The sequence below is a fragment of the Megalobrama amblycephala genome, linkage group LG4 (assembly GCF_018812025.1).
Source record: "Megalobrama amblycephala isolate DHTTF-2021 linkage group LG4, ASM1881202v1, whole genome shotgun sequence".
Classification (NCBI taxonomy): Eukaryota; Metazoa; Chordata; class Actinopteri; order Cypriniformes; family Xenocyprididae; genus Megalobrama; species Megalobrama amblycephala.
In genome coordinates this window covers 25,016,192-25,035,340 of record NC_063047.1, presented here as the reverse complement: position 1 = coordinate 25,035,340, position 19,149 = coordinate 25,016,192, and the positions used below count along the sequence as shown (strand labels likewise).

The following is a 19,149-nucleotide window of genomic DNA, read 5'->3' as shown; positions in this document are numbered from 1 at the left end:
CCTCGCAGCGCGGGTATATAATGAGCAGCTGGTGCGTTGCATCTTCAGGTTTTCGCTGAGGAGCCGAACCGGATAGGCAGCAGCATCAGCGGGGTACAGCGACTGTGGCGACGGGACGTACGTCTCCGTTCCCTCCTTCAGGGAACGAGGGTTACCTTTGTAACCGAGACGTTCCCATTCAGTCGGTCACGTTCGACGTACGTCGGACAGACCGACGAATAGGAATCCCTACCAAAGCGCCACAGGAGCTGCCCCCTTCCAGCGCTCTGTAGTAAGCCACCTGAACCCCCTTGCCTGAGGATGGTGGGACAGGGCTAACACAGAGAGAGTCGATCACTGCTGTTCCCCAAAACCCATTCAGTGAGACTTTTGGATAACGCTGGGAAAGCGTACCCTTTCGCTGGGAAAGGAACGCTGCGGAAGCCACATCCTTCCCCGAAGGAGTTATGTGGAGAAGTACATATGGACTAACCCTGTAGGGCTGTGCTACATATGTAAGAGCTGGGGTGACTCCAACCCGATGAAGGGTAGGTTCTCCCAGAGGGAAAGACACGGGCTTCGTTTAGGAGCAACCGTGGAACCAACCATATGGGATCCCCGTAGGGTCACACATATGGAACCCAGCCTAAACCCGGTTCTCAAGGATACAACGGAGTATAGGCCTGGCGCCAGACGCTCTGCCACGTCGGCTGCCGAAGGGATATCGGAGGACTCGACAGGGTCTGCCTTGTAGGGACTCTCTGGAGAAAAGAAGCGCATGTAGCGCAGCAAGCCGACACTAAGCCGGGGCCTCTCCGTGCCTCTGACCTGTGGCAAGAACACGGGAGGAGACCGGCTGGACACGAAGGCTATAGTATCTAGCGAACGTGTAGGTGTCGCCCAGCCCGCAGCTCTACAAATGTCTGTCAGTGAGGCGCCACGAGCCAGCGCCCAGGAGGATGCGACACCTCTCTTGGAGTGAGCATGCAACCTGAGCGGGCAGGGCACGCCCTGAGCTTGGTAAGCCAGGGCGATGGCATCCACTATCCAGTGGGCCATCCTCTGCTTGGAGACAGCCTTTCCCTTCTGCTGGCCTCCATAACAGACAAAGAGCTGGTCTGAGGTCCTGAGGCTTTGGTTCTGTCTATGTACTGTCGCAAAGCGCGAACTGGACAGAGCAAAGCCAGGGCTGGGTCTGCCTCCTCCGAGGGCAGCGCTTGCAGGCTCACCACCTGGTCCCTGAAGGGAATGGTAGGAACCTTGGGCACATAGCCAGGCCGGGGTCTTAGTACCACGTGGCTATCACCCGGCCCGAACTCCAGGCACGATACGTCGACCGAAAATGACTGCAGGTCTCCTACCCTCTTGATGGAGGCCAATGCAACCAGCAGCAAAGTCTTCATAGACAGAATCTTTAAGTCTGCCGATTGCAAAGGCTCAAAGGGAGCAATCTGAAGTGCTCTTAGCACCAGAGTGAGGTCCCAAGAGGGTATGGAGGGGGACGAGGAGGATTTAACCGTCTCGCCCCCCTAAGGAACCTGACGACCAGGTCGTGCTGACCAACAGATTTGCCATCTATGTGGTCGTGGTAAGCGGAGATAGCAGCAGTATGGACTTTGAGGGTGGAGGGGGACAGCCTACGCTCCAACCCTTGCTGCAAGAAGGAAAGCACGACTCCGATCGAGCATCCTCGGGGGTCTTCTCGGCGAGAAGAGCACCACTCGACGAACAGGTTCCACTTCGAGGCGTAAGCACGTCTCGTAGACAGTGCAAGTGCCGAAGTGATGGTGTTAAGTACCTCAGGGGGTAAGTCACCTAGAACCTCCGCGTCCCGTCCAGGGACCAGACATGGAGTTTCCAGAGGTCTGGATGCGGGTGCCAAAGAGTGCCCCGTCTCTGAGAAGAAGGTCCTTCCTCAGAGGAATGGGCCAGGGAGGGCTGTCGCAAGGAGTGAAAGTTCTGGGAACCAGGTCTGGTCGGGCCAATAGGGCGCAACTAAGAGGACCTGCTCCTCGTCCTACCTGACTTTGCACAGGGTCTGTGCAAGTAGGCTCACTGGGGGAAACGCATATTTGCGAAGGCCCCGGGGCCAGCTGAGTGCCAGTGCGTCTGTCCCGAGTGTTCCCTCGGACAGGGGGTAAAACTGGCAGAGGGAGGTTTCCGGTGAGGCAAACAGGTCTACCTGAGCCTCTCCAAACTCTCTCCAGATCAGCTGGACCACCTGGGGGTGGAGTCGCCACTCTCCTGGCAGCTCAGCTCGTGATAGCTCGTCGGCCACATGGCTGAGCACACCAGGGACAAGAATGGCATGAAGCGACCTCAGACGCTTCTGACTCCAGAGGAGGAGATGGCGGGCGAGTTGCGACATGCGACGGGAGCGTAGACCACCTTGATGGTTGATGTACGCAATGGTCACAGTGTTGTCCGTACGGACCAGTACATGCTTGCCCCGTAGCGGCCCTTTGAGGCGGCTCAGAGCAAGACGTACTGCTAGCAACTCGAGGCAATTGATGTGCCAATGCAGATGGGGTCCCGTCCAAACCCCTGACACTGCATGCCCGTTGTACGTGGCACCCCAGCCGGTGGCAGGAGCATCTGTGAATACCACAGCATGCCGGGACACTTGTTCTAGGGGCACTCCTGCCCGGAGAACAAAGGGTCCGACCACGGACTGAAGGCTTGGCGGCACTCCTGAGTGATTAGCACCCGGAACGTGCCGCGTTGCCACGCCCATCTCGGGACTCGGCCGTGAAGCCAGTGTTGAAGCAGTCTCATATGAAGCAGACCAAGCGGGGTTACTGCCGCCGCGGCCGCCATATGCCCCAGGAGCCTCTGAAAGAATTTCAGTGGGACCGCTGTCCTGCCATTGAACGTATTCAGGCAGTTCAACACCGACTGAGCACGTTCCTCTGTGAGGCGTGCTATCTGTTCGACCGAATCCAGCTCCATACCGAGAAAAGAGATCCTCTGCACAGGGGAGAGTTTGCTCTTTTCCCAGTTGACCTGAAGACCCAACTGGCTGAGGTGTCGGAGCACCAAATCCTTGTGTTCGCACAACTAACCCCGGGACTGTGCTAGAATGAGCCAGTCGAGGTAGTTGAGAATGCGAACACCCTGTTCTCTCATGGGAACAAGGGCTCCCCCTATGACTTTCGTAAAGACGCGGGGAGACAGGGCCAGCCCGAAGGGTAGGACTCTGTACTGATATGCTCGACCTTCGAACGCAAAGCGCAGGAATGGCCTGTGTTGCGGAAGAAACGAGACATGGAAGTACGCATCCTTCAGGTCGATCGCTGCAAACCAATCTCGGGGACGGATGCACTCAAAAATGCGCTTCTGCGTCAGCATTTTGAACGGTAGCTTGTACAGGCTCCGATTCAAAACTCGCAGGTCCAAGATCGGTCATAACCCACTGCTCTTTTTGGGTACAATGAAGTAGGGACTGTAGAACCCTGACCTCATATCGGCTGGAGGGGCCGGCTCCATCGCGTCCTCCGCCAGTAGGACTGCGATCTCCGCACGCAAGACAGGGGCAACGACATCTTTCACTGTAGTGAAGAGGACGTCCCTGAACTTGGGGGGGATGCCGGGCGAACTGAATCGCATAGCCGAGCCTGATGGTCCGAATGAGCCAGCGAGACGGACTAGGGAGCGCTAACCGGGCTCGCAGAGACCGTACCAGCGGGACCAAAGAGACCACCGGCGTACCCGCAGCGGGGCAGCGAGGTGGAACACAGGGACGCGGCTCGGGGGGCTCTCTTTGTGAGGCGGCCCGAAGCGGCGTCACAGTGTGCTAGGCAACACTTACCTGGTTCCACGGATGGACAGAGGGAGCAGTCGAGGCTTTGGCTGCCCGCTGCTCGCTGCTGTCCGCTGGCGACAGAAGAGGGGGATGAGAGTGGTGAGGTTTTTCTCCTCCCACTGCTCTCCAAACCCTCTTCAGACCTGGAAATGGAGGAACTGCTCTTTTAATTTTGGGTACCACTGCCTCTTGGGTCAGTGGCGGAACAGAAACAAACCCAATAAAAGGATTTACCACCCGGCCCTCCTCCAGGGGTGGAAGAGCAGCCCCACCCATTTCTGGGTCGCCCGTCTCAGGGGTGATTCTCACCAACCACTTAACAGCTGCAGAGACGGGAGGCGTCATCTCCCCGCAATGGACACAGCAGAGCCTGCTGGGCCAGAGTTTCTTGCAGGGGACGACACCCTTGGCGACGAGCAGACCGAGGGGCGGCCCAAGAGGAACTCAATGGTTTGTCATGGGAAGCTCCCCGATCCGCTACTAACTGAGGAGAACCGCTGGGCTCAGTCCTCGACAGTGTCACCGAAAAGGCCACCTCGTAAGATGGGAGCATTGAGAAAGCATTTAGCTTGACAACCTCTCGCACCTCACAAGGTAAGCCAGGGGGCACTTCTGGACCACTGAGGTGGACATCGTCTGGCTGAGGGCCTGCGCCGTGACTTTGATCACGGTTAGTCAACAAGCGCAGCTCAACCCCAGCACAGAACTACCCTCATGCAAAAAGAGTGCCTTGGCCTCACATGCAGGGTGGGTGTGGTCTGTGTACAGCCACCCCAACCAAGAGGGTAGTGAGAGAGGAAAAACTTATGCAGATTTTGGCACTTTTGGCATTCCATATTTATGGCACCAACACACCCCCATACTGCCAAGTTTTCCATGCACATCTGGAAGACCCAGGAAAGCATGGCTGTAAACTCAGAATCTGAGTCAGCATAAGCACACACCATTACAGTGGGCAGCGTCACCCTCATTTCCAGAGCATAACAGCACTCTCTCCGATGCTGCAATCGACATCTGTCCCTCAGCTGGAGCTCTGAATGAAATGCTAGGTTCCCCTATGAGTAGGACCAGCAATCCAATCCAGAAACTGCACAGCTTGCAATGCGCTAGAGAGGGAGGGGCCCTAGGGGGTTGGTTCCCCGAAGGAACCCCTCAACCTCATGTCACCCAAGCCATATCAGCAAAGTAGACCTCTTCTGGTGCACCAGAGAGGGTGCTACAATGGAGATTATGCAAGGGAACCGCGCATCTAGAGCGCCGAGCGAGCGCTGGGTTGCCGTGACAACCCGCGCTGCAGCCCGGCAGCTCGACGGCACACGACACGCAGAGGAGCGAGAGGTTTGCTCTCGCTGATCTCCACGGTCTTCCCAGAGTGTCGGGCAGACCCGCGGCTGTGCTTTTACACACAAGCGGCAGCTGGCCAACAACAGAGGGGACTCAAGCTTCCCGGAGAAAGAGGAGTCACGACCGGCGTGTCGACGTGATCATGTTCTCATATGAAAACATGAAACACCCACGAACATCATTTCAACACGCGCCCAGACATGTGAAACAGTGATCGTGGCCGTCAGTGAGGACAGGAACGACCGCATCCAGAAACACAAGTAGGATGTCATCTTTAAAAAGACGCGAATCTACTTGTGTAAGCTCTTTCAGGGACTTTACTCTTTTAAAAGTGCTGAAGCACGCAGGGGAACGGCCGCCGCAACACAGACAGGGATTGTGTGCAGCCTGTCGTGTGCTCTCTCTCTCTCTCTTTGAAGGCGCTCACTCTTACCAGCCGTAAAAACGGCTTTTCAGCGCTCAAAAGCGCACCGTACCGGCCGTGAGAACAGCCTTCCGACGCTGTCAAAACAGCTATTTGCTCAAAAACGGCAAACGAAACAAAAACAGAAAAAGAGAGGACTTCAACCCCGCTGCTGTGCTGTTCGCCTGCACTCGGAAAAAAAGAGAAGTTCAACCAAAAAGCTTGACTCGTCTTCTAGCAGACACTCGCTTGCAGAGAACAGGAACAAACACCGTTCGGCTCCGAAGCGAAGAGCTGAAGATGCAACGCACCTGCTGCTCATTATATACCCGCGCTGCGAGGCGAGCAGCTGATGCATATGATTGCATGCCAATGTGCATTGGCTCGTTTTAGTTACACTCGAAGTAGATTGGCCTCTCTAGCGAGATTCCTATTCGTCGGTCTGTCCGACGTACGTCGAACGTGACCGACTGAATGGGAACTATAGTGTCCTGCACCCACTAGTAAAAAAATATATATATGAATATAATTGTAATTATAATTATATTTGCATATCATTTTTTGCATATCATGAATCTTTGATTGTAACAATGTTTCACAACTGTTTTACTATATTTTTTATAAAAATAAATGAAAAAAACAATAAATAAAAATAGAAAGAAAACAGAAATAAAGAAAACAAAGGGCCAAGCCAAAGCCAAAAATGGCAAAATATGTAGTGGTCTTTTAATGGTCTTAACCATTTTAATCACAAATCCCTTGTCAGGACATTAGAAAGAATTGCACAAATACCGTAAAGTAACTTCCCCAACTTGCAGACAGTTTTTTTTTTTTTTTTACAGGAAGAAGAGTGTTGTTAATGGCTTCAAACAGTTAACGAGTAGTTGAAAAATGTCTCCCAGTTCATTTGAGTAAGACCAAATATTCTCTTGGACTCTGACCAAGGCCAAAACATGAGCCTGATGGACTTGTTCTCAAGCCACTTCTTAGTTGTGTTTGTAATTTGGGCAGGAGCATTGACATTTTAAAAAAATTCATCTGATCATTCCTCTTTACATAACTTTTCAATTGTGGGAAGCAAGTCATTTTGCAATATTCTCATGTACTCCAAAGCATTAAATGACATTTCACAGTGAAGTAACTCACCAACACCAGCAGCTAACACCTCTCCCTCCACGCTTCACTGTGGTAGAGATGCATTTATTATTATATTTCTCACCAGATTTTCAAAGACACTGCTCTAGAGCATCATCATTATGATTCATCACTCCACACAACTCTGCTGAACCACTCTGAATCAAACCCATATTCCCATATTCTTCATTCTGTCTTTTATATTTTTAAATTTAGCTAATTTCCTGACCAATAATTTGTGGTTAAGACAATCTTAGCTATTTTGGGCCAATTTTTTGCCCATAAGTGTACTAGACTTTCAGGCACTATTGAAACACTGTTTTTTGAAGACCTGGCCCAACACATCAACGTTAAAAACATTAGATTTTAGTTGAAATAAAACAGTATTTTTTTTTTTTTTGTCATGTTAATGCTTTAGTCTGACTGAAATCAGGTTTTTGGGACTAACAGATTTAGGTAATGCGATTGTAGCTTGGCTTCGTCCATCGTGTAAACATTTTAATCAAATACTACAATTGACCATAACATTGAGTGCATGATTCAAAAGACAGAGATGACATGCAATGAGTATTTAATCCTTTAAATATTCAAACTGCACATTGTGTCATATATGGACAGAAGGATGAAGACTGTAAATCAACTACCTAAAAATCTGCTGGAGCTCCATGTACATGTACGCATGTACATACTTATTGATTTAACCAACAACGTGAATGTGGGGCAGGACTAAATGTTTTTTTTTTGAACAATGAAAGACAGGCAGTTTACCTTTACCTTTAAATAAAACATGTATTACTGTAAACTATTGTGTTCAATGACAGCAAAGCCCAGCCAAAACAGAAGAACTGGGAACAAACCTAGGAAAAATTTATAGTATTTTCTGGTTAGTTAAAATGGCGTGTTTCACATAGTTGCAACATATACATATAAATATTTAAGTAAATATGCTTGTGTAAAAGATGTGATGAATAAATATTTCTAGGTTGCTTTAATTACTCTTCAAAATTTTGGTGGATGCAAGCAAAGAAGAATATTGCAATTTAACAAACCATTTATACTGCAGATATAAAGAAAGCTGTGGTAACAGTCAAAAAATGGAGCATTTTTTGCTGTTTGCAAGCTTGATTTTCATCTTTTCTCACACGGTTCCTCTCTACTTTCAGACCAGAGGGTAAAAAAGACGTCCTTATTCAATTAACATATCTGTTTGAATCATTACGAGAGAGGCATATGGTGGCAGCTCTGAGAGTCTGCCATGCAAATGATAAACTTGGCACAGTCTTTGACGAAGAACTTTGCAAAGTGACCATGTATGGAATGCATCTGCAGTTGATCCCACCTCCTCACCAACACATAGTGCTGCTTTTGCAACCAAAAACTTATTTATTCATTAAATCCACTTTGATGAGAAGGGACAACAATTACCAACAGAAACCCATCTGTTGACCACTGAAAGTTAATTAAAGGAACGTGGAGCTTAGTGGAATACAGAATGAAAATAATTAACATGGCTTTTTCGGCTTATGGGTTTGTCAGAATAGCCAATTACAGCATCCCCCTAAAGCATTTACCAGAGACACATGACAGCACACAACACATTACACAAATGAAACTTTCTTAGTTATTGTGCTAAAAGGCTAAATGATGTGTTGTTTGATTGAATTACTGACTGGTGTGAGCATCTACAACCCCATTTCCAGAAAAGTTGGGACAGTTTGTAAAGTAAAATCAATAACCAGTGGTATTCTCTTTAACCTTTATTTTAACTGACAAAAGTAAGAAGACTTCCAATGTTTTACTAACTAACTTTATTCTATTTTTTAAACAAATTTTAATTTTGATGGTTGCAACACATTGCAAACAAGTTGGGACAGAGGCATGTTTACCACAGCGTCACATCACTTTTACACTTTTGGGAATTCAAGGATACTAAATCTTGCAGTAATTTTTTTTTGCCCTGATACAAGCCGCTCAACACCCTTTCTTCTTGGGTAACAGAGATTCAAGCTGCATTTATTGATGCAGCGGTAGACTGTGTTAAGTACTCCTGTCCTGAACCTATGTAGTTATATTTAACACAGTATGACAGTTTCTCATGCAATGCCATCTGAGGACTTGAAGGTGAAGAACATTCAACAGAGGTTTCCTGCCTTGCCCTACACAGCCTGAGATTTCTTTGGATTCCCTGAATCTTTTCACGGTATTTGTATGGTAGATGGTGAAAGACCTAAATTCTTTGCAATCTTGCACTGAGAAATGTGATTTTTGAATTGTTTGAAAATTCTCTCATGATATTTGGCACTAAGTGCTGAGCCATGACCCATCTTTGCTTGCAAAGACTGAGATGCTCCTTTTTATACCCTATCAAAATACCCTCACCTATTACCAGCTTACTTGCTTATTGTGGACTGTTTCAAAACTGTTTAACATGGATATTCTATAATCTTGTCACTTTTATTTTGCCTCGGTTATAGCTTTTTTGGAGTGTTTCCTAGTGAAAAGAGTACTAAAATGTATTTGAAACCTATGAAAAATATAGGTTTAGGTATAGCTACATAGGTATAGGTTTTACTAGGGTTGCATCCATCAAAATCAAAATTTGTTTACATTTACAAAATACAATTAAGTCAGTGAAAACAATGTAAATGTAAATGTAAGATTGTGCTGTAAACACAGTGCAGCTAAGGTCAATGAAAGAAACATGATCTTCCCAAGACATTGCTAAAAAATTTACAGCAAATCCTAATGAAACCTGCAACTTAATGCTGGAGGAGACATTGTTGATCTTACAAAATTCTTCGGTAACACTTTATTTTAGGGTCTTTTAACTAGTTCTAACTAACTTATTAGCGTGCATATTACTAGAAGATTGGCTGTTTATTAGTACTTATTAAAGGATTAGTCCACTTTTAAATAAACTTTTCCTGATAATTTACTCACCCCCATGTCATCCAAGATGTCCATGTCTTTATTTCTTCAGTCGTAAAGAAATTAAAGTTTTTGATGAAAACATTCCAGGATTATTCTCCTTATAGTAGACTTGAATGGGCACCAAACAGTTGAAGGTCATAATTAGTTTTACTGCAGCTTCAAATTGTTCAACACAATCCCAGATGAGAAATAAGGGTCTTATCTAGTGAAACCATCGCTCATTTTCTGAATAAAATTGAAAATTATTTAAGTTTTAACCTTAAATGCTCATCTTGAACTAGCTCTCTTCTTCTTCTTCTCTATTTGAATTCCAGCAGTGTAGAAACTGCTAAGTGTATTACTGTCCTCCACAGGCCAAAGTTTGAACTAATTGTTATATACTATTGAACTAGCATATTGCATACAAAAATGTGTTCAAACTTTGGCCTGTGGAGGGCAGTAATACGCTTAGCAGTGTCTACACTGCTGGAATTCAAATAGAGAAGAAGAGAGCAAGTTCAAGATGAGCATTTCTGGTTAAAAATTATATAATTTTAAATTTTTTTCAGAAAATGAGAGATGGTTTCACTATATAAGACCCTTATTTCTCATCTGGGATCGTGTTGAACAATTTGAAGCTGCAGTGAAACTAATTTTGACCCTCAACCGTTTGGTGCCCATTCAAGTCTACTATAAGGAGAAAAATCCTGGAATGTTTTCATCAAAAACTTTAATTTCTTTTCGACTGAAGAAAGAAAGACATGGACATCTTGGTTGACATGGGGGTGAGTAAATTATCAGTAAAAGTTTATTTAAAAGTGAACTAATCCTTTAAGAGCATATTAATGCCTTATTTTGCATGACCTTATTCTACATTCTTAATCCTACCCAATACCTAAACTTAACAACTAGCTTACTAATTATTAATAAGCTGCAAATTAGGTGTTTATTGAGGGAAAAGTCATAGTTAATAGTAAATATGTGTTCCCTATACTGAAGTGTTACCAATTCTTTTAAGGTAAGTGACTGCACAAAATTGATCTACAGTACATTTCAGATAGGGCACTCAGTTATTAGCACGTTTTCATTATTTTTTTTAATTAAATCAGTTCAATAGCACTGAGTAAAGTAAGCACATTCAATCACAACCAATGTTTAAGAGGCAACAAATTAACTTTTTAAACAACTTCATTTGAAAGTTAATTTGAGAAAGTAAAACTCTGCAATCTCCAACTGATTTCCATGTTAAATTAATTTTAAAGCATTTATAAATATGATGCAGATGTGGAGATTTAATTAGATGCTGAATTCGCTGTTAGTTAATTTTCATTTCTAAGATACTTTAAACACACAGATGGGCCCTCAGCTATAACTTCAGTTTCTTCTGATTGATTTAAATTTACATATGTTAATTTAAAACATAGAAAATTGATTATGAAAAACATTGTTAAAATTAATCATGTAATGTAATATTTACTTGGGGCAAAATTCATTTTCTCAGCACTTTTTCTTGATCAAAATCTCAGTGGGTTGCAGTGTCACAAAATTAATGAACCAGGTGCAGGATTAACTTTTATCTTTAAACAGGATTAACTTCAAGCTTTTTATACGATCATAAAAACAATGTGTAGACCTAATAAATATATATCTATGTATATTACAATTTCAGCCTTATCCAACTGTGATTCTTTGGCCATCTCTTGCCATACGTAAGAGACTGTCCATGAATTTTCTTGGCAATGTTTTTTTTTTTTCCGGGGCTGGTTGCCAGGTCTTTTTTTTTTTTTTTTTTTTTTTTAATTATCGTCATTGTCTCCATCAAATCTGAGTGTAGAATTTTCAGGTTCATGGTGTATCTACTCCAAATAGACACAGAATCAGGGCGTACTCACTCACACACTGGTTGGCTGAATCAGCGGTGGCCCGTGCCCATGGCCGGTCCTGGTAGAAGGGGGCACAGTGCTGACAGTCGACCCCTGCAGTGTTGTGCTCACACACACACACCAAACGTCCCTCCTCATTGGTCATGCAGTCACTGGCATGGCCATTACACTTGCATCTGCAATATAGTTGAGAGCACATTATTAGCATACTTTCAAGGCTCATTGTTTTCTGTGGACACTCATAAAACAATTCACTTGGCCTAAAAGAATAAGCTCAGGATGTGGCATACTGAGACAAGAGTAACAAATAAGCCAGATGGTTGAATTTAAAACCAAACGCAAAACAAATTTTGATATGCTACAGGGAACTTAACAGAGAAAATGTATTGGCAGAGTTGATCAATACTGTCAAAAATACTTAATAGTACTAGAAACACATTATGACCACAGCATTTGCTATTTGTTTGGCAGAAACAACAGCTTAGCAAAGGTTGTGTATTTTCACACTGATAACTAGCATTAACATATTTGTGCACTTCATTATGAAGAAAACAAATCAAATAATCAGGCAAAAAGACAATTTGATATACAGTGTGAGCTGATGATGAAAAAATCAGACATGCACAAACTCAGACACAGACACAAACAATATACAGATGGTGAAAAACACAAAAATAAACAAACACTGTCTCTTCCACATCCTGTTTATACTACTAATACACTTAAGATGTGGAACACAGATCAAATGGCTGGGAAAACTTTCTCTCTCTCAGTGAAGCACAGTTCCTCTTGATATTTAGAACTTTTTCTCTTTCTAATTGTCCTATTCATCACTCACTTGCCATTTTGCCGTCATTTGCTCCCTTCCTCTTTGTCAGTATACATCTGCCAGTGAAACATCCATGACAGCTAAAACACATGCAACAAATTTACGTAGTTGTGTTTTTTCACCTGCCCCCCACGGAGAAATCAGATATGGCATAAAAATATGAGCGAAGCACTTTGGCATCTTTGAAGAACTCGTCTCCAAACGTGTTCAGTCTGTCCAGAGAGATGAGAATATCCGTGGCCGTCACCCAGTCCTACGGAGAGAAAGAGAGAAGTAAAATGAGAGAGAAAATGCATGCTATATATCTGCTCAGTCTACTACACAAACTTTTTTTTTAAAGATTAGATTAATATTTTTATTCATCAAGGACACATTAAATTAATCAAAAGTGACAGTAAAGAATTTGACATTTTTATTTTAAATAAATTCTGTTCTTTTGAACCCTCTATTCTTTAAAGAATCCTGGAAAAATGTATAATGATTCGACAAAAATATTAAAGTGTTAGTTCACCCAAAAATGAAATTTCTGTCATTAATTACTCACCCTCATGTCGTTCCACACCCGTAAGACTGCATTTTTTGGGTGAACTAACCCTTTAAGCAGCACTTTTTACGTAACAGTCAGGATCATTACAGTTTTTTTCAATTGCTAACAAGCGTTTACCAATACATAAAGTACTTTTTCTAAACTCTTAACACAGCAACACACATACATCACACAATTAGCCAAATAGTTAATTTTCTGCCCAAAACCATATTTTGTTAAATAAACACAAACTCTACATTTCAAAATGCTAAAAAACCTTTTTCAACACATACTAACTCATACTAACTAAAACACAGCAAACCTGATTCAAAATAGAGTCGCTCTGTCAAAACATAGCACTAGTTTTCTATCCAACATGAACATATAGTCAATCAAAGCACAATGACTGTCAAAATACTAACAGTTGATGGCATTATGAAAACTGCCATCTACCTGCAGAAAATATTAAATCTGTAGTTTTTAAAATTTAAGTTTTTAAAAAAGTTTTCTTTTACTGCAGTAAAAAGTATAATGCATGTAAGCCATTCTACATTTTGAATATGTGCATTCTTGGCAACAGAAGTGAGTCATTATTTTATAGAATGTGCAGTAGAAAAAGAGAAGAAGAAGAAGAAGAAGACAGAATTGCTCAGGGCAGCTACTGGTCAAATGAGTCCCCTATGCAGAACTTCATTTGGCCCCTTGGTGTTGATGTTGCCCCCATAGAGGGTGGGATGGTGTCCCCTTGGTAGCTAGTGCCCTATGCAGACCACATATTTTGTAAATATGGAACAGTGGTAGTGGAATCATTGTAGAAACTGCTGCCATTGATCAACAACAAATCCAGCATACATGGTCTTTGGTTATTATGGAAGCTTTTTTTCCACCACAGAATAAAAAATCATAAAAGGTAATTGTGAGTTTTTATCAAAAATATTTTTTATTTTGCAATTGTGAGTTTACATCTCACAATTCTGACTTTTTCTTTCTCGGAATTGTAACAATTACCTTTTTTTTAATTTTCTATTCATGGCAGTCAAGGGTTTCATAGGTTCCACATGTAAGGGTGAAAACCATAGAGATGCACAATCCAGCACACATTCTTCCTCCTCTCCCATACCTCTTCTTCTCAGTTGTCCTGATCCAACTTCTCCTCTCCTCTATTCTTCTCCCTTACCCAGATATTATTTTCTCTCTGCTCCTCTGTGTTGTTCTTCATACACATTGAACAAATCCGATTCAAAGAGTCCTATTTTTCTGTGTCCATGTATTGAAAATAAATTCAACACCTGACTATTCCTCCAACTGAAATTGTAATCTGCGATTTCTCATTATTTCAGTGATCTGCTATTTAAAAATGCTTATCAATTGTTTTAGTATTTGTTTTATATTTTTTTCCAGTACTTTTCCAGTACTGCTGTTGTTGCAAAAGTAAAGGTTTTGTCCTATATTTAAAGATTGGAACATTAGGTCTTCATTTCTGACATGCTGTGTTTAAGCATTTGCAAATAAGATGAGAAAGATCCATGATTTTGGTATGAGGTAAGCTTACATGAAAAGAAAATGTAAGCATATTAGAAACGTGTTAATTGACTGCATTTTGTGTGAAAACGACATGAATTGTGTTAATGGTATGGTCACAACAGACGGATGTTCTGCTAAATGTGTTTAGAGTTTTGAAAATGTGGCTACAGATTGGACAAAAGTATGTTAGCAATTGGAAAAAAAACTGTAATATGTATGCCCCCAATATTTGCATATGCCAGCTCATGTTCAAGCATTAGACAAGGGCAGGACGTCTGGATGTGCACAGCTGAATCATCAGACTAGGTAAGCAAGCAAGAACAATAGCAAAAAATGGCAGATGGAGCAATAATAACTGACATGATCCATGATATCATGATATTTTTAGTGATATTTGTAAATTGTCTTTCTAAATGTTTCATTAGCATGTTGCTAATGTACTGTTGAATGTGGTTAAAGCTACCATTGTTTCTTACTGTATTCACAGAGACAAGACTGTCGTTATTTTCATTTATTAAACACTTGCAGTCTGTATAATTCATAAACACAACTTCATTCTTTATAAATCTCTCCAACAGTGTGTAATGTTAGCTTTAGCCACGCAGCATAGCCTCAAACTCATTCAGAATCAAATGTAAACATCCAAAGAAATACCATACTTACGCGATTAGACATGCTGCATGATGAACACTTTGTAAAGAACAATTCTGAGGGTTATATTAGCTGTGTGAACTTTGTTTATACTGTTTAAGGCAAGCGCGAGCTCCGTGGGCGGGGAGCGTGAGCATTTAAAGGGGCTGCAGCCTAAATCGGCTCATATTTAATGATGCCTCAAAATAGGCAGTTAAAAAAATTAATTAAAAAAAATCGATGGGGTATTTTGAGCTGAAACGTCACAGACACATTCAGGGGACACCTTAGACTTATATTACATCTTTTAAAAAGACGTTCTACGGCACCTTTAAAAATGATTATGTTATACATATTTAACATAACCTTTTCTACCTCCTTTTTTTCCCCAAATTGTAATTTACTTTCCCAAAAGTTGTTAATGGCGGAGAACAGTACAACATGCAGGATTTACATGTCTAGATCATATGCATACTTCACACATTAATAATTTAAGAATGTACTTTATTAACAGTTTAGAATCAAGTTCGAAAACAGATGTAGTTAAAGTAAGAGGTTGTTCTGAGGTCATGGAAAATAGAGCACAATAGATACCAAAACTTTTTTCACAATTCTTGTGTTGAAGTGAACTTCAAGGAAAACAAAGCTTGCACCTCTGTGTATTCATGTGTATGTGATCCAGACAAAAGCAGAAATAATGAGATAGGAGAAAGAAATAGAGCCTTCCTCATTTTTTTTGTGTATGTGTTCAGCTGTGTGTCTGGTCAAGTGTGTGTTTTGGTTTGATCATGTGTTTGTGTGAAAGCAATAGAGTTTGGTCATCCTTATCAGTGGCTGGCCTGTTGACCCCTGTTCTGTCCGTGTTAATGGGTTTTGAGCCCAGTGTGACGGCCTGGCGTGTGGAGGTGAGAGCATACATCTTTCATTCTGGGGGAACAAGATAAAAAAGGAGCAGAGCTGGCCAGCACGTCCCTGCAAGCACATCCAAGCCTCCTCTCTGAGGGATGGTAAAGTCCGTTCCTATTCAGAGCAGATGAGTAAACAAAAGAAAGAAACAAATAACCCCTCCATGTCTCTTTGTCTCTCTAACGATGCTCCTCTGACTCTGCTTCTGTTTTTATTATATATGTCACTCTTTTCTTCTGCTTCCACCTCTCTGTGTACAATATTCTTTATCTTCCCCCTGGCGTGTCTCTCTTTTCTCTTTCCCATCCACAGCTCTGCACAGTTTATTATGACTACTTTCCTTTTTCAACTCTCTCTCTCCTGTGCCTCTCTTGTTTTTGTTTTTGCAGTACTTGTGCACCATGTAGAAAAGGACTTATTTTGGGGGCGAAACTATGTGCAATGAATCATAAACAATAACAGCTCCAATACTACAGAGTGAGAGGAAGCTATAGAGAGAGATACAAGTTGTATTATACAACCTAATGAGCTGCCTCTGTAGGCAGCATTTTAAGGCATCACAGTCACACTGCTGATGTGAAAATCTGAGCCAAAAAGCAGGCAATTTAATTGCGCTGCCATCTAAGATATCTTCTTTTAGCAAATTACTGACAGCGCATTATAAAATAATGTAATGTAATATAATGTAATGTAATGTAATATAATATAACATGATATAATAAAATATAATAATAATATAATATAATATAATATAAAGTTACACTGTATTTTAAGGTGTCTCTGTTAATTATAGCCTACATTTAAGTGCCGAGTAATAATAATTAACTACATGTACATACTATAGGTTTAGGATTAGGATTTGGTTTAGGGTTAGTTGCATATAATTATGCATAATTTATAGTTGTTACTATTGTAACTACCAGGGTTGTGGACCTGAGTAGCATTACTTGGACTCGAGTCTCAAATTTGATGATTTGCGACTCGATTTAGACTTTGACAACAATGCCTCGCGACCTGACTCGGACTTGAGCCCTCTGACTTAGAAAGTCTTTATGGCCTACCTTCTAAAACCAAAGATCAGAGAATGATCACTGTAGGCCGGTCACTGGAGCGTATGATCACACTTGTATAATTAGAGTGGCTTTCGCACTTTGCTTGGCACTGAGCCAGAAAGGGACTTGCTCAATGAGAGCATGTCATATATTACAACAGTTCTGTGTTCTCAACCACATGTTTATTTTAGTTTTTAGACACATAAGTACTAGCAAACCATTTATAATTTGGAAAACACACACACACACACACACACACACACACACACACACAGATATGTGCGGCAATAATAAACCTCAACCACAATTTAAAGATTAATTTGGGCAAAGAGCACTAATGACTTGTTTAAGACTTGAAGCTTAAAGTTGAGGACTTGCAACTTGACTTGGACTTGCCTGTCTTGACTCGGGACTTGAATGCAAAGACTCGAGACTGACTTGTGACTTACAAAACAATGAATTGGTCCCACCTCTGCTAAATGTAGCCTAATATGTATAACAAAGGACACTGTAAAATAAATGTTACCAAATATACATACTGTATAACCTCATTCAGTACTGAACCCATAATAAAAGTATTAAAACTGAAGTAATAAATAATTCAAAATTGACTATTTTACACCAAATTGTGTGTGCTATGTGTATTTTTGCTTATTAAAGTATTGCGTCATTCCTGTTACATTGCCTATTGAAATCAATTGTGAGCCAGATCACCAACTATTTGTATGACACACAGCTATAGACTTTCTATCTACAAGACCTTTGAAAAGTTTAGGGCCAGTAAGTTTTTTTTTCTTTTAAGTAATTAATACATTTAGTCAGCAATGTTGCATTATATTGATCAAAAGTGACAGTAAAAATGTTTACATTTGTAACAAAAAAATATGTCTAATCAATGCTGTTCTTTTGAAATCCCAAACAAAAGATGTATCATGATAAAATAAATAAATAAATAAATAAATAAATAAATAAAAATATTAAGCAGCTCAACTGTTTTCAACATCAGACATGTTTCTTGAGCAGCAATTCAGCCTATTAGAATGATTTCTGAAGAATCATGTGACACTGAAGACTGGAGTAATGCTGCTGAAAATTTTTTACCATCACAGGTATCAATTATATTTTAAAAGATATTAAAATAGACAACACTTTAAAAAAATATATAAATTAAAAAAAAAAAAAAAATGTATAATAATATTTCACATTACTACTATTTGTACTGTTTTTTTACCAAAATAAATGCAGCCTTGGGAACCATACGCGACTTCTTTTAAAAACATAAAAAAACAAATCTTACTGACCTCAAACATTTTGTGTAATGTTAGTCACTTATAAGGGTTACACTTCAGTAAGTAGGCTGCTTATGTACTGTAGGCAGCTCACTAGTTATTGGAACAGAACAATAGAAAGGTTAGTTGGTTTGCTTTGACTCTCTACTAATAGGCTATTTACTGTAGAGAGCTCTACTAGTAGGCTATACAATGATCCTCAGTGTCTGATCTTTTAAAATAAGCATGCAGGGTTTAATTTAAGCACGGGTGTCATACATGTCCTCAATTGACATTTGTCATTTCTCTTATTTATTGAAGGAAGCTGTAGAAGCTATAGTTCACATCTCTGACATTATGAATAGTAAACAGCAAGTTATTTAATTATTGACCTAAAAACATTAAGCTGCTTTTAAAATGAGTAATGGCATACTATTTTAGATATAACAATGTTTCTCTTGCTGTCAGTACAATAACACAACTACTAGCCTAAAATATCCACTCAGAACTCTACACTGGCTTTTTTAAGTAAGATGAAGACTAATTAATTGAGGATAGTGATCTGTTACCAAAGGTAGGCTGGTATGAGCCAACAGAAAAGCAAAGAGATGCTTTCTTTAGCCGGTTTATCTGCCTCCATCAGAATTGTGTTAGCAACTGTTTTGTCATCTCATGCATTTTTGCCATAATTAATCATATTGCTCAGATTACTGGCTCAAACCCTGTACCATGAAAGAAAGTCCCCAGATTTAGTATTAAAAGCACATGAAATGCCATGAGGCGACTATCAAAAGGGTTGCTAATCTATAACAGCAAATATGGCCCCAGAATATGCCTATAAATCAAGTTCTTTTTAAAAACTGAGACTGATTAAAAAATAAATAACTTTTTATAGAACAAGCATTCAAATTTCCATTAAAAGAGCTTAAAGGGTTACTACTCTGACACAAATAATCCAG

The 19,149-nt window shown here is 41.4% G+C and overlaps 1 protein-coding gene across 3 annotated transcripts in view; it reads right to left on the bottom strand.

Annotated features, from left to right (window-relative positions):
• The window catches only part of lamc3 (laminin, gamma 3), a 142,722-nt gene that overhangs the window by 45,082 nt on the left and 78,491 nt on the right, over positions 1-19,149 (bottom strand). For 2 of the 3 annotated variants that reach the window (XM_048188515.1, XM_048188514.1), the window contains exons 3-4: positions 12,407-12,537; positions 11,465-11,631 (exon numbers count right to left, since the gene is read on the bottom strand). In XM_048188515.1, the coding sequence (XP_048044472.1) occupies positions 11,465-11,631; positions 12,407-12,537 (298 nt within the window). Of the gene's footprint in view, positions 1-11,464; positions 11,632-12,293; positions 12,538-19,149 lie in introns of those variants that run through there. The other variant, XM_048188516.1, reaches the window with a different exon arrangement.